The sequence below is a fragment of the Panthera uncia genome, chromosome C2 (genome assembly GCF_023721935.1).
Source record: "Panthera uncia isolate 11264 chromosome C2, Puncia_PCG_1.0, whole genome shotgun sequence".
NCBI classification, from domain to species: Eukaryota; Metazoa; Chordata; class Mammalia; order Carnivora; family Felidae; genus Panthera; species Panthera uncia.
This window is the reverse complement of record NC_064810.1, coordinates 78521253-78537731: the sequence shown is the minus strand read 5'-3', so window position 1 is coordinate 78537731 and position 16479 is coordinate 78521253. Positions and strand designations below refer to the sequence as shown.

The window sequence follows — 16479 nt, the reverse complement described above, 5'->3', positions numbered from 1 at the left end:
GTCCACGCCTCGGTCCCCTTGCGTGTACCATCCCCATTCTTCGTCTGCTTGTCTTATTTATCTTCCACCACCCAGCTCACAGCTTCCCAGGCTATGGTGCGCTCATCACGCCTCCAGATCCCACAGCTCCCCGTACATGCTTCCTTTCTGCCTGCATCACCCTGGGCTGCTTCAGATGCAGCCCCTGGAGCGACGGATATTTGGGTTCAAATCCCAACTCTTCTACTCACTGGCTGTGAAATACCAGATAAGTCTCTCTGAGCCCCAGTTTCTTCATCTGTTACGTGGGGAGTATGATCTCTAATTATAGGACTCCCATGAGCATTAGAGATGATGTATATAAAGGACCTAGTATACAGCCTGGTATAAAATAGGTGATGGGTGAATAAAATGAATGAATGAATGAATGGATGGATGGATGGATGAAAGTGTGCCTGAGTCTTCTACAGCCTAAGTCAATACTGGGAAATTATACCAGCATCTTTGGATGACAGTAATCCCGCTTTATCTACGACCTTATTTTTTGTGGTTTCAGTTACCCTTGGTCAGACCCAGTTCAGAAGCAAGATGATCCTCCTTTTGACATATTGTCCAAAGGTCAGTAATAACCTAATGCTACATCACAGTGCCTACATCATTTTCCTCATTTCATCTCATCACATAGGCATTTTATCATCTCCATATCCTAAGAAGGATGAGTACAGTACAGTTAAGATATTTTGAGAAAGACTTATATCGGGGCGTCTGGGTGACTCAGTCGGTTGGGCATCCAGCTTCAGCTCAGGTCATGATCTCGCGGCTTGTGAGTTCGAGCCCCGCGTCGGGCTCTGTGCTGGCAGCTCGGAGCCTGGAGCCTGCTCCGGATTCTGTCTCCCTCTCTCTCTGCTCCTCCCCTGTTCACTCTCTCTCTCTCTCTCAAAAATTAATAAACATTAAAAAAATTTTAAAGATACTTTGAGAAATCACATGCAGGTGATTTTATTGCAGTATATTGTAAGTGTTCTATTTTATTATTAGTTACTATTGTTAATCTCTTCTTGTGTCTAATTTTTAAAGTTTATTTATTTTGAGAAAGAGGGAGAGAGCGAGAGAGCAGGAGAGGAGCAGGGAGAGAGAATTCCAAGCAGACTCCCCATTGTCAGCACAGAGCTGGACTAGGTGATGGAACTCACGAACTGTGAGGTCATGACCTGAGCTGAAATCAAGAGTCGATCACTTAACTGACTGAACCATCCAGGGCCCCTCTTACTGTGCCCAATTTATAAATTAAACCTGATCCTAGGTATGTATATAGAGGAAATACATTGTATTTGCTAGCAGGGTTCCCTGCTATCTGTGGTTTCAGGTATCCAGGGAGGGTCTAGGAAACTATCCTCCAGGCATAAACAGTACTGTTGTAATGATTCCATCATTGCTAATCAGAAAATTTTTTCTACCAACTCTCCCTCCACAGCACACAGATGCATATATACACATATATGAATTTTTGAAGATGTAACACAAGATAACTGTAAATATAGATTATCTAGCCATCTCAATATTGTATTTACATAAAAGGTAAATAGGTAAATGCAAAAGGCCTAGAAGGATATTAACAGGATATTAACAGTGGTTATCTCTAAAATGGGAATATAAATATTTTAAATGTCATCTTTGTGTATATGAAATGTTCACACTTGTCAGGAAGGACCTTGTACTGTTTTTTCTTTCTTTTAAAAATTTTTTTTTTAATGTTTATTTATGTTTGAGAGACAGAGAGAGACAGAGTGTGAGTGGGGGACAGGCAGAGAGGGAGACACAGAATCTGAAGCAGGCTCCAGGCTCCGAGCTGTCAGCACAAGCCCCATGCAGGGCTCGAACCCACGAACTGTGAGATCATGACCTGAGCGAAGTCGGACGCTTAACCCACTGAGCCACCCAGGCGCCCCGCTGTACTGTTTTTTCAAGAAAAAGAAAATAATGAAGTTATTTAAATTTTTTCCAAGGTCCCTACAATAGTAACATGTAAGATTTCAACAAAGGAAACAAAATGTTTTAATCCAGTTGCCAGTGTCAATATTTTCTAAAAACCAATCTAGGAGGGAGGGCCTCCAAGGCAGACAGAAGGGAAGGCCTAAGTCCAAGCTCTCCAGTGCGCTCACAGGAAAGTGGAGTCCAGAAACTCTATCTTTCAGGGCCCAGGCAGCCCCACATTCAAGCGAGGAAATGTACCGATGCTACCAGGGCGGGGAGTTCTGGTTCAGTTCCGCCTGGGGAGGGGAGGGCACTGGTCTTGGGTCAGAAGAGCTAGATTCAAGTCCAGCCTTTGACTTGATTTCTCTGCCCCATCTTGGGGAAGCCAGGTAATGCCTCAGTTTCCTCATCCCGTAGTGGTAATAACGACTTCCCTTAGGGCTGCTATCAGAGTAAAGGAGGATTAGAAAGTACTTTGTTAACCGTCCAGCCCTCAGCAAATGTTAGTGATAATTACTCCCATCATGCTGCTTCCCGAAAAGCAGCGGTTAGGAAAGAGCTTTGGCTCCCAAGCTGGACTTTCCTGCAATAGCGACACCCAGATTATGCAAGGCTGAAAGGTCAACTTTCTCCATGCCTGCTTTTTCCAGACCGCATGGAGGAGACTCGGAGCCTCCTAATGCTGGTTTTGTCAAGAGTTGACGGCTGACAGCCCCATTCAGCCTCAAAGGCCCACACGTGGTAGGTAACCAGCCAGTGTGGGAGGAAGGCCTGCCAAGCTTTCTGTTCTATTTTGTTTGCATCTCAAGACAGTTTCAAACATAGGAAACAAATACCTCCTTGCACATAATGGGTTTGAGCATATGCTTGCTTGCTTTAGGGGCTGCTGATCGAAGAACACAAGTGGACGCTTTTGTTTCCCGTGACACTCTCTGAATGTTTTTTGCTTCTTACACACCACGCACTGGCTGTACAATTCCCCACACCTGCGACCTATTCTTGAGCTAATCAAAAAGTTTAGCTACATTTGCTTGAGATGTCAAACATAATACATAAAGCTGGGACTTGATGGACCCCCCTGCACGAGGAGGCTCTCCGGAGTGCACAAAATGCCTGTGTGTGTGTCAATGATCACAGAAGAAATAGCACTTTCTATCCTCTTTATTCCCTCCCCTCACTTCAACCTACACTGCACCAAAACTTTTTTAAGTAGAAGATTTGAAAGCCACTGTATAGGTAGATCCCTTGGACAATGCCCTTATTTGACGGATGATGAAAAGGATATCCCAAGAAGTGGTATGTAATGCCCAACAGCAGATGGTGAATTAGCTTCCACAGAAGAAGGGAATCACAAAAGCTAACAGAGGAACCTGCTGGGTCCATGCCCATATCATGCCCAGGCATTTGGCCAAAGCAATTAATCCTGTGAAAAATAATTAAAAAACTCATGGCTTTACGTAGAAATTAAAAGAAAAGATACTAATAACAAAGCCCCTCCCCAACAAATTCTAGTTTAATTGGTCTGGAGTGAGGTCTGGTCATCGGCCCTTTTGAAAGCATCACATATGATCCTAATGTACAGCTAGAATCAAGAGCTCTTGGTATAGGATAATACACTTGGTTGAGAGTCTGGTGGAATGTAGCAGAAAAAAATCTTGGACTGGGAGTCCAAAGACCCAAGTATGAGTCGGAGCCTTTTCAAGATCATCAGGGTGGCCTCGGGCAAGTTGCTTAACTGCTTTTATCCCCACTTCTCCGTGAATCCTCATCTCATCTAAAATCTGAAGACCAGATGAGACAGGCCTATAAAAGTGCTTCTCAAACTCTGAAGGGCTGTGTCCCCGAGAGGCAAGACCCTTTGGAGACTTCTCACAGAGCACGTCTCCACTGGTCGCCAACTGAATTCTGCTCAGCTACTATTTTTTGAATGCCTAATAGGAAACAGACATTATGCTAGGGGCTGGGCACACTAAGATAAACAGACCTAGATCCTATACCTTAAGGAGCATTCAGTCTTGGACGAGGAGATAGATAATTGAGCGGTGAAATATTGCAAAGACGAAAAGAGATGTAGCTCCCAGGAACAGAGACCGTGCAAAGGACAGGATGCTTATGTTGGGGATGTTGGCCAGGGCAGAGGACATCATGTTTGAGCTGTGGCTTGAACAGTCGGGTGCTTCAGGTGGAAAATAAGGAGGAGAGAGGTTCTGCACTAAGGGATGATACAGAACTGTAAATCAGCCTGTATGTTGGCATGCTGGGGCATTGGCTGGTACAGCAGGATTTGAATAGTGACACATCAGTCAAATTGTCACTCCACGTAGATGAACAGAAATCCTATCTTTTTGCAGGATAAAGGAAAACGAAGTTCGATGGGAAGCTTAACGCTACAATGGATTTTAAAAGAACAGATCGAATGAATCGTAAACACCTGATTATTTCTCTGAACCACAGGTAATCTGAGCCCAAAGAGTTAACACAGTCTGAAGCCCCCCAGTGGCCCCAGACCCAGAAAAGTTGCTAGGTGACTTTGCAGAAGAGAAACAAATAGAAACTCTTTTTCCAATTGAGAAGAAAATCAATGGGAAAAGAGGTGCTCGGGGACTTAACACATCTGCAGGGTGTTTTTCTTTTTCTGTCTTTTTCCCCCCTGTATTTTTAACAGCATTAACGCTTAGAAATAGTAAAAATAATTGCACTGGCTGGGTTTTGAGACTCGCAGAGGAAAACTTAGAAGAAATGCCTGGTAAGAAGGATCAAGTAACTCTTAAGTATAAGCTGAGGAATAGGAAATCTTGAAGAGTTTAAAAACAATTAGAATTTAGAGTCCTAGATTTAGAACGCCAAAGACTCCTTTTTTTTTCTTTCTTTCTTTTTTTTTTTTTTTTTAATTTGTGGTATCCCTTTAAGAGCCATTCGGTGCAATTCATAGCCTGATTCATACCACCAGCTGCCTCTGATTTCAGTGAGAAATGCAGAAATTTATAAGGAACTGTAAAATGGGGACAGGTTTTTCGTCTTCTAAATTGAGGTTTTGACTGGCAAACTTCTGAAGGTTTAAGAAACCACAGAGCTGAGCTGTGGGAAGCTGGTTTCTTTTCCGGTCCGAACAAATAAACACACAAACACATACCTAACTCACAAAGTGTTGGAAGAGATAAATCAGTGCTCTTTGCAGAGGAGGAAAACAAAAAATCAGCCTTGCGGGCACCGGAGGAAAGTCACATCTGCCAGCAGACAGCACCCTGTGCTGGCAGAGGGGGAAACTGAGCTTCAGCAGTGTCCCAGCAGGATTTGCACAAAGTCTCCTGTTTCGAGCTGGGGTGTCCCCGCCGTCCCAGGGCAGCGCCCAGCCCGCATCTCCCTTCTCAAAGCCCCAAGGATTGACAAGAACCCCCTGCAACACCCCCAGGACGCCCAGGTGAGTCTGCCTAGAGACAAGGTCAAACTCTCCAGGGCTGCTTGATACCTGGTTCCTGAAAGGGCACCCGTGCCCACTCCTGCCCTGGCACTCACCTCATTTTCCAGCCTTGGGTGCTCCTAGCTGCCTGGCCTTGGTCCCCCCGGTCTGACTTTCCTGTGAGCTTGTCCCCGGTGTGGTGTCAGCGATGCCTTATCTTTGTTCTGAGGTCCCTGTGTGTCTCTGGAATTGGCTGGCATTCTCCATTCAGGTCACGCCTTCCCCTGCCTGCAACAGATCCCCTCTCCCCCTCTCTCCCTCTGCCTTTTCCTCTCTCTCCTCTCTGTCTCTCCCTCTCTCTCTCTCTCTCTCTCTCTCTCCCTCCTCTCTCTCCCTCTCTCCTCTGACTCTCACTTACATACACTCATAGGAACCTGACAGAACAGAATCTGTCTTCTTCCTGAAAAGATCTGCTCTCCCAGTTCCTTCCTTTATCCTGTGTGGCTGGCCCCAGCTCTTCAGAGAAAATAACTGGGAAGCTCAAAAAGGTATTTGTATCTGTGTGTGTGTGTGAGAGAGACAGAGGGAGAGAGAGAGAGAGAATGTGTGTGTGTGTGTGTGTGTGTGTGTGTGTGTGTGAATGGTGGAGAGGGACAAAGTCTAATTTCTCTTTAGTCTCCCCTGCCAGATGGCTATAGTTTTCTGCTCGTCTTCAGGACACCGGCAAAAAGACACCAGTGAAGCAGAAACAACCCACTAAGAAGGCAATTCTGACATCTACACTAGGAAAGAAAAAAGGTCCAAATCCCAAAGCCTCAGACAGCCTGCAAACAGCAACAGATTTTCCTGCGAACAGAGCCACTGGCCAGGAATGGGAGGGAGCCCCAAGTCCTACAGTTGGCTAGTGGTTCTCCTCCACCTAAAAGCAAAACTTGTGCTGTTTACCAGCTCAGTGTGTGGAGATCTAATTCAGCCCAGTGCGGGTCCATCAACAGCAGGAGAGCCCGCACCCTATGGGGATAGAAACACCTGGGCCTGTGTACCAGCCTACACCCTGAGATTGTGGAGAAATGCAGCACCAGATCTAAGTCGAGCTGAATAAGACAGTTACTTCCCCACGACAATGGCAACCAATACTCAATACGGAGAGAGACGTCTGGGCGTGAAAAATAGATTTTGCGGAGAAGCTTTTCTGTGTTAGGAACAGCGCTAAGCATAAGCATGGTCTCAAGTACTCCCGAGGATTTGTAAGGGTCACCCTATTGTACTCATTTTACAGATGAGAAAACTGAGGCTCAGAGAGGTTCTACACGGTGCCAAGATCATCCAGCTCTTCTTTACTCCTTTGCTACTACCGCCAAGAGTTGACATTTGTTGAGCCCTCTGTGTCGGGGACTGTTCTAGTAATGTGTTAATTTCCTTCAATCATCTTTATATCTCGTAGAGTTGGGTAGTAGGCTTAGCCCCATTTTACAGATGAGGAAACCGCCCAGAGAGATTAAGTAGTATACCCAAGATCACACAGTTAGAAAGCGACAGGGGACAAATTTGAGACCTTACCCACAGTCTTGAACTGCTCCTCACTCATATATTATAATGTGTCTGGCATTTCAAATACAGCATCCACAGGGAAGCTTGACTTGAGGCATTCTGGAAAGAGCAGTAGGCTCGGAGTCCGAATTTAGCTGTAATCTTTCCTTTCTGTGCGAGCTGACTGTGCACCGTTGGGCCCAATACTTTATTAACATCTCTGATCCTGCTTTGTGTCAGGGAAAGGAGGCTTGCTACGAGGCTTCAGGGTGATTATGTTTGTGGAAGTGCTTTGCTAGCTGCCTGGTGGTGTATCTGAGAGAGGGACCCCCACCTGGTCTAACCCAGGTCACGGACACAGGTACTCTCCACGCTCGGGTACTGCTGCCTTGGCAGATTTGGGGGAACAGGGGTTTGAATCCCCCCCCCCCCCAGAATTCTTCTTGCCTCCGTTTTCTCTCCAGTTTCTCTATTTTAACACTTTCAAATGTCAGTCTTGCCAGGCCTGGCATTAGTGAGAGGCTGTGGTCGATAATGTGGGTGCAAATATATGAGATGAGAGAATATGTTTGAACTCAGGCACTGTTTTAGCAAAATGTTGCTTTCTGTTTCAGGCAGGGTAGGGGGAAAAAAACGTTTAAAAGTCCCATTAAGAAGCCTCATAGGCTCCTCAGACATCAAATAACTCTCGCAAAACAACATTTTAATGATTTAAGTGTAAATGAATCAGAAACACATGGATTGCATTTCTCTTGGAATACCCCAGGGTTTTTAAACCGAAGGAGAAAGAACTTGGCTCAAAGCACAGTGTGCTATGCAGAGGGCCCTGCCCGTCACAGACATTCCCTCTATTCATGTGGCAGCAGGACTGGCCCTCTCCTAATTTAGGGCACATACAGGAATATGCAATCATTTGTTCTGGGCACAGAGGGAAGAGCTTGGGAGAGAAAGCCATCAGCGTCTCCTTGTAAGTGTCATAGAGCACTTGAGTTTCCCAGAATAATTTCCTGGCCAGATTTTTTCAAGGCTGCCAATGTTCAATGGGAGGCATTTGAAATACGTTCTAAGCCAAAGTTCTGCCAATAGACAGCAGATCTGATATGTGTTTCCCTGGGAGTTCGCCAAGGCTCAGATGGAATCTGCATGAAAACAGGAACTGTGTGTGGCTGGCTCAGTGAATGATCTGGGTGAGATTCAGGGAAGTTTCCCATTAGACTAGAAGACATTGGTGATGTTGTCCTGACCTTTTGATTTAAAAAAAAAAAACACTCTCTGAAGTATCATTAACAGACCATGAGAAGTGGGAGGAACACAAGGGAGATTGGTCTGGGAGTAGGCTCGGTGTCAGTAGGCTAACGTGTATGTGACCTTGGGCAGCGACTTTCCCGGCTGGGGGGAGGGAGGGGAGGGTCATCTCTTTGCTCCACTATAAACTCAGGGATTGGACCCCGTTGAGATGATGGAACACCTATGAATGTGGATGTGAGAACTGTGGAATAACCCTGCAGTGAAGGTAGTTGCGAGGGTTGCTCTCATGACCTACGAAGAGAGTCGAGTCTAGAGCGGCCAACTAATCTCGACACTTGCTTTATCTGTGATCATCGCACATGACATTGCTCAGGATTCTGTCGTGGTTATTCAGAAAAATAATTTTTAAGAAGATTCACCTAGGTTTTTAAAAGTTTGACAAAATGCTTAAAATATACATCCAATCAACTAACAGTACCTCATTTAGAATCCTAAAATGTAGAACAACAGAGGTGGGCTCAACAGCCCCAGGTTAGAGTGCAAGACAGGGGTCAGAAATACAGCACTAAGAGGGTAAATGTGACAGCATTCCTACCACTAGAACCGGGCTTGGTTTATATGTTGTACCGAGTATTTATTATATACGACTCCTGAGCCGAGACTTTCTGGAATCCCATGAATGTGCTAGAAAATGTCAAGTATTTGGGCAATGGGATTTTGTTGGCAAAGTCTGAAATCCAGGCTTCCTATAGAATATCTAAGAAACTGGTAAATAGCCCCAAAGATGGCACCTTATAATTATATTTTGGGTTATACAATACATTGACTATGTTGAAAGCCATTGCTTCAGAGCCTATCATATTTTCAGAATAATATGGGGGGGGGGATTAAAGAAATACCAATCCCTAAACTTCGTCCCAGGAGATTCAAATTCAGTGAATTTGGGGTGGAGAGCCTGAATCTCTAATTTTAAAAGCTCTCCTAGGGGCACCTGGGTGGCTCAGTCGGTTCAGCGGTTGAGCGGCCGACTTCAGCTCAGGTCATGATCTCATGGTTCGTGGGCCCAAGCCCACATGGAGCTCGCTGCTGTCAGCGCAGAGCCTGCTTTGGATTATCTGCCCCCCCCCCCGCCCCTCCCCGGCTTGTGTTCTCTCTCAACAATAAATTAAAAAAAAAACATTAAAAAATAAAAGTCATCATGGCATGTTTTTGCCTATCTGGGTACATACACCATAATGGTACATCTTATCATTGATGGCATTTTATTTTAGTTTTTAGTTTTGTATATATATTTTTTAACAATTGTAAATATTTATGCACCCAACATGGGAGGACCCAAACATAAAGCAACTATTAACATAGAGGAAGAAATTGATGACAATACGATATTGGTAGGGGACTTAAACACCCTACTTACAACAATGGACGGATCATCCAAACAGAAATTGATGGCATTTTAGATTTGATGAAGTATCCTTAGCATGTGCCAGATGCTTCCATATACATTATTACATGTAGTAGTCACATATTTTTATAGAGGAAGACACTGAGGCTCAGAGAGACCGTGCCAGTAAGAGGACAACTGCCATGTGGAGTCTAGGCCCCCTGACCCCGGATCCAGGACTCTTTCCCTTCACCTGCAGGCTCCCGATCCTGCCTGTGGACTTTGAACACCCACGAGCCATGCTATCACGTGTCTGCAAGAGTTCAGGGAAGGCAAAAAGTGTATCTGTTGAAAAATAAACTATCAGGCTCTGTTATGAGCTGAAGTGTGTCCTTCCTAAATTCGTACGTTGAAGCCCTAACCCCCAGGACCTCAGAATGTGACAATTTGGAGATAGAGACTTGAAGAGGTGATTAAGCTCAAATGGGACCATTGCGGCGGGTGGGGGGGGGGCGATCTTACCGGTAACTGGCGTCCTTATGATAAGAGGAGATTAGGACACAGACACCACAGAGGAAAAGACCATGTGAGGACACAGTGAGGAAGTGGCTATCTGCAAGCCAAGGAGAGGTGCCTTAAAAGAACACCTTGAGCTTTCACTGGAAAACACCTGCCCACACCTCGAGTTTGAAGTGCTGGTTTCCAAAACTATAAGGAAATAAATTTATGCTGTTTAAGCCACCAAATATGTGGTACTTTGTCACGGCAGCCCTAGCCCATGTTCTCTTACACAAGGGTCTTGAAAAGCAGGAAGCACATGCCAGCAGGGTGTCAGGCCGATTTCAGATGCCACAGACATGGGATTCAAAAGTGCCAGGGAAGCTGATATTCTGTTTGGTAGATAAGAAGAGAAACCTTGACTAATGTTCAAAGAGAAGTTATTTTCCTCACATAGCAAGAAGTGAGGAGGGACATAGGTCTGGGGCAGCTGCTGGTCATTGTTTTCTTTCTTTTTGCTCTGCCAGCCTTAGGATATGGGCTTTTAGTCTCATGCTTGCCACCTCATGGTCACAAAAAGGCTGCTGTAACTCTACATGTCACGTCTACATTCTAAACAGAAAAAAAGGAAGAAGAGGGAAAGGGAATTGGTGGACTTCTCCTTATGTCCCACAGACCAGAGTTGGGTCACACGGGAAGTCCAATTTTTAGTTTTACAGCTTACATAGCCGAGACAGGCAGCAAGGAAGACAGGGGTTGGAAACGGAAATTGCATGAGTCAACCTTCGGTGTCTGTCACACCATATGCCAAGAAAGTCCTGCCTTCTTCATTTCCCTTTCACTCCTGATAGTATTGAGAAGAAAGTCTGAGGGTGATGCCATTATGCCATAAATGCTAATTACCCTTTTATCAAGGACAGGTGGGTCCCAAATTCATAGTCTTGCAGAGGCCATATTATTCTTCTAGAGTTTAGCAACGTTTTATTCATTATTTTTATTTTTATATTTAGAGCGGCAACATACTTTCACATATATGGATTTCAGTTAAAAAAGAAAACAAATCTGGAGTAGATTTAAATAAAAATATCAAATAAATAACAATAAACATGTTTTCATGTATATGAAAAAAATTATAAATGTGGCCAAATATTGGAAGCATTGCTCTAGAGGGGGGACACAATAGAAGCAGCCTGGCATGGCCTATGAGTCAGGATGCTGAGAACAGAGGTCACATTCTGCCCTAACCCACTGAGAAGTCCTGAGCTTTTTGTCTGTCCTCCTTAGGCTTTGGATTTCTAATTCACAATGATGATGTTGGATTAGCTGTCTTGTTTTCGTTTTTGTTTTATTTTTTTTAAAGGGTATCCTTTCTCGAACACTTTAAGATCGCTTTGTTTCAGTGTGTGGAACCATACCCGATGCATTACTATCCATCCTGGACTAATGTTTTAGATCTCAAAGTGGCTTTACAAAGAGGGTGTACTCTGGGATATAACAGAAGAAAGTATTTTCGAGAAGAACGCTTTCCTCTTGAAAATAACCATTAAAGGGCATGCCTTATTATCGGCATTTTATGTGTATGATTAATAATATTGAGGTGACGTAACAGAGGCCTAGAGAGAGAAATGTGTTGTCCAGGGTCACACTGAAATTAGGTGGTGAGCTGAGATATGAGTCAGAGTTTCCTACTCCAGTGCTCTTTTATGTTAGGTTGTAGGCCACTCTATTTGAAACTGAGTACTTTAAAAAGAAACTTGCTTGTTTTTCGGAAGACCCCAAATGACCCTTGCCTGGCCAGCACAGCTGGCTCTCTATTGCACAGTTTTATTGAACAAAGAGGTATGCTGAGGTGTTTGGACCTCCCTTTAAGAGCAAAATCTTCATCAGTTGCCAGTAGGCTTATAGATTCTAGAATCTACTTTGGGCTCTGTATCAGAGAGGATACCCCTCCCCTTTTCCCACCTCTCAGCCCAACCTGATTCCCACCTTCTTCCTTATTCTTTAGGCTGGAGTCTAAGTTTATGGGTGGAAATGAGTCAACTGGTCATACACATCAGCTTCTCTTGCTTCCTGCCTTCTTTTATTCAGTAAAAAAAACCAACAACTAAGAACTAGCCTTCTTTAGGTCTTCTGGCTCTCTCTTTACTCTTCTTTATGCTCCTTGCCAAAGAGTGATAAGGGGAGGATGTTAGGATTTAAACTCTGGCAGGGGGTGGGCGTGCTCTACTGAAACTTCTGACTCAAGGAAGCCCTGTCATCTAGCCCAGCTTTACTGGAGGGCTCAAGTCTGTGGAACCAGGAACTAGCCTCATTGGTAACACAGGGTACCTGGTTTTCTGTTTGATGACCTTGCAGGAGGACAGGTGACGTTTCAGGAATGATCCTGGGATTCTTAAGTGGTTGAGACATACACCATCTGTTTGGGCAGAGATTTTGCCCCTCCCAAATTCATTTGTTGAAGTCCCAACCCCCAATATCTCAGAATAGGATAACATTTAAAGATACGGCCTTTATTTATTTATTTGTTTATTTATTTATTTATTTATTTTTTAAAAAATTTTTAACGTTTGTTTATTTTTGAGACAGAGAGAGACAGAGCATGAACAGGGGAGGAGCAGAGAGAGAGGGAGACACAGAATCTGAAACAGGCTCCAGGCTCTGAGCTGTCAGCACAGAGCCCGACGTGGGGCTCGAACTCCCGGACCACGAGATCATGACCTGAGCCGAAGTCGGACACGTAACCGACTGAGCCACCCAGGCGCCCCTAAAGATATGGCCTTGAAAAGGTAATTAAAGTTGGGGCACCTGGGTGGCTCAGTTGGCTAAGCATCTGGCTCTTGATTTTGGCTCCGGTCATGATCCCAGGGTGGGGAGATAAAGCCCCATGTTGAGCTCCAGTGCTGAGTGTGGAGCCTGCTTAAGATTCTTTCTCTCCTTCTGCCCCTCCCCCCTGCTTGTGCTCACTCTCTCTCTCTCTCCCTCGAATTAAAAGAAAAAGGTAATTAAAGTTAAAAAAGTGCTGTTGGGTGGTCCCTAATCCAGCATGACTGGTGTCCTTTTAAGAAATGGAGATTAGGACACAGATGACACCTAGGGACAACCATGTGAGGACACAGTAAAAAGGTAACCATCTGCGAGCCGAGGAGAGAGGTGTCAAAAGAACCCAAACCTGCCAACGCATTGATCTTAGACTTCCAGCCTCCAGAACTGTGAGAAAATACATTTCTGCTGTGTAAGTAACCCAGTCTGTGGTATTTTGTTATGGAAGTCCTAGGAAACCAATAAGCCCTCCCAACCTTCCTTACCCTTGCTCACCTAAGTCCATTTTATATCAACAGTAGTTTCTATTCACTCATTATGTCTTCCCTCTCCCAGAGGTTCCCCGGATGCTAAGGCCACAGGGACCAAGCAGATCCAACCACAGGACAGAGTTGTTTAGACCATAAGAAGCAAATGGACAGTTGGGGTAAGACCGTGGGGTGCTGTTGGGGGGCAGACTCGGATCGTGGATGAGTCAGGGTCCTTACTTCCCTAACTCTCTACTGCTATTTCATGACTATTACTTTTCCACCCTCCTTCCAAATTCCCCTGCCCTTCTATCACTCTGGCAAACTGCTCATCGCTGTTACTGCCACCTTCCAATCTCTTGTTCCCATCCTTTGCTCCTTTCTTTAAGAACTTAGGCGTGTGGCACCATTGCTTACCTTTCCTTCCGCGTTCCTCCTGACATCCTGAGTGACCCTAGGCCTTCATCCTTTAACATCCTCATCCTCAATGATGACTTCTTCCACTTGACCCTAACCACCTACTACATCCATAGTCACATCCACCTCTGAAGTCCTCAGCTCATAAGAAACGCCCCATTTTCTGACCACCATGTCCTATCTTTCTAGGTCGTTTGCTCCTTCCATCACCCTACAGATTGCAGTAACAGTAGACTTCAATCTCATCAGGACATACTGTTCTTCGACACCACTCTATTTTCAGTCTATCAGGTCCTCCTGCCTTTACATCTTTTCTGAATCCCACAACCAATCGCCAGCATTCTTTTGCAGATGATTCTGTTCTTTTCTTTAAAAAAAAATTTTAACATTTATTTATTTTTGAGACAGAGAGAGAGCATGAACAGGGAAGGGTCAGAGAAAGAGGGAGACACAGAATCTGAAACAGGCTCCAGGCTCTGAGCTGTCAGCACAGAGCCCGACGCCGGGCTTGAACCCACGGACCGCGAGATCATGACCTGAGCCGAAGTCAGTCGCTTAACCGACTGAGCCACCCAGGCGACCCCAGATGATTCTATTCTTTCTCTCCCTGTTTTCTCAGCTCTCCTCTTGCTTCAGAGGAATGATTCTTTATCTTCCTAGTGAATCATTACGAATCTAATGAAAGCTAGATCTCCTGTCTGGAATACCCCCCATAAAGCCCCATAGTTCCATCCCTCAACTCCTTCAACTCTTTCTAAAAGTGTCACCTTCTTAGTGATACCCTTCCTGACCACTCTATTCTATCGCTTGTATTTCGACTCACACTCACAACCCCCAGACCTGGTTCCAGTTTTTTTCATGGCACTGATCACCAGCTAAGGTACAATTTATTTTAATTATTATTTGTTTGTTGCTCCCTTCCCATCCCATTGGAATAGCATAATCTCCAGGTGGACAAGTAGTTTTGTATTTTTTGTTTACTGCTCTGTTTCCAATTCCAGGCCACTGCCTTTGATTTGTACTTAGTAGGACCTTAATAAACATTTGTGGAATGGTCTTTCCTCCCAGGGAAAAATTTAAATATGCACATACTCTTAAAACTTAGCATACAATGTCTGGGTCTTGATGGCCTTTCTGAGGCCCTGAAACTCAGAAGCTTAGTGTTAACCCTTCTTCCTGAATATTTCTCATGCACTTCATGACTACAATTTTAAATGCTGTTGTATACTGATTACTTACAAATCTATTTCTGTAGTCTATTATCTCCCCACAGTTCCTCGCCCACCGATCAAGTGTCTGTTCACACCTCCATCTGAGGTTTCTACTGGGCAGAGGTTACTATCTTTCCATTCTCAGTTTGCTCTTTCTCCTGCACCACCTATGTTCGTGAACCACCATTAGCTCAGAAACTCACGCCAGATATTTGAGAGTCAGCTCTGATGTATTTTTTTCCTTTCTCCTCATGTGCCATTAATCAATAAGTCCCATTATTTGCATGTAAGTCTTTTGCAAATCCAGCATCCTAGTGGAAGGCTTCATTAATTCACACTGGCTTGTCTCAATAACCTCCTAATTGGTTTTTCTCTCTACAGCACCATTCTTAAAAAAAAAAAACAAAAAAAAAAACAAACTCATTAATTCTCTCCTTTGTTAAACCTTTTCCTAAACGCCCTCCTTTGCTTAAAGAGGCAAATAAGAGTGTCTCAAAATAACATTTGAACCCTGAAGCCTCATGTTGACATGAGGTGCCATGAGATTGAAATAGTCTGCAGTGTTGAGACAGCATGTGGAGGACAGCTGCATTGGCAAGTGCGCTGGGTCCACAGCACACTTTGCATGAGTGAGAAAAAAAAAAACTGTTGTATAAAGCCACAGAGCTTTTGGTTTTTGTTTGTTTCTGTAGATGATCTAGCCTAGCCCAACTCACACGATGCTCTTATGTCGAATTGCTCTTTTCACGTCTATATTCTTCCCCTCACTTAGGCACACACACTTTAATGTCTAGAACTGGTACCAAACTCATAGTTTATTCCAGATTCCATTACGCTCTTTCATGCATGCGTGAACTTATATACTTGGTTCTCTTGCTCTTTACTGCTATTTTCTTCCTCATTTTCTTGTAGAACGTTCTCTAATTTATCCTTCGAAATCTTGCGTAAATGTCAGCTTTTCTGGGAGATCTTCTCTGATCACCCAGTGGAGAAGTAAATACTACCTTTGTTCCTTATACATACTTTACATTATTGCATGTGTTACATTATAAAAGTGGTCAGCAAAGTCATGGTGATATGGCAGCTGAATAGAATGAGTACACGTCAGCTAAGGAAGGGTTGGTGGGTTCAGAAGGGGGACTATATTACCTGGACATCAAGAGAAATGGAAATTTCCAATTTCTGTACCCAATCCATAGACATACTAAGAAAGACTAGAAATGAGAGAAATAAATGAACGGCTGCACTCAGAAGCAAGAAAAGGAAAGATCTGTGGATGAGAAAGTCTGTACAAGGAGGTCTGTAGATGAGAATTTGTAGCAGTGATCCGGGGAACCCATCCTGACCATGGGAACTCATCCTGTGGGAACCCATCCTGACCATGTGGAAAGCCATCAAGGTCCCATGGGGAAGCTGGATTCTGACAAGGCTGTATCATGAAGTCACTTGTTAAGAAATAGAAACCACCAACACAGAAAGGGCACCGAGCAAGCATCAACAGATATTTTTTTTAAAGATTGTATATGGAAAAAGGATCATAAATTCAATAAG

General features: G+C 44.3%; 1 protein-coding gene and 1 long non-coding RNA gene across 2 annotated transcripts in view; one reads left to right on the top strand and one right to left on the bottom strand.

Annotated features, from left to right (window-relative positions):
• MASP1 (MBL associated serine protease 1) overlaps window positions 1–5536 on the bottom strand; it is a 60585-nt gene extending 55049 nt beyond the window's left edge. The window contains exon 1 of the mRNA XM_049629505.1: window positions 5470–5536. Within this exon, the coding sequence (XP_049485462.1) occupies window positions 5470–5474 (5 nt within the window). The 5' untranslated portion in view covers window positions 5475–5536. The remainder of the gene's footprint in view (window positions 1–5469) is intronic.
• On the top strand, window positions 382–9891 carry LOC125921848 (uncharacterized). Its single transcript, XR_007457519.1, has 3 exons — window positions 382–597; window positions 4305–4407; window positions 9669–9891. It is a non-coding gene; the product is annotated as an uncharacterized LOC125921848 (long non-coding RNA).
• Window positions 9892–16479: the final 6588 nt, after the last annotated feature.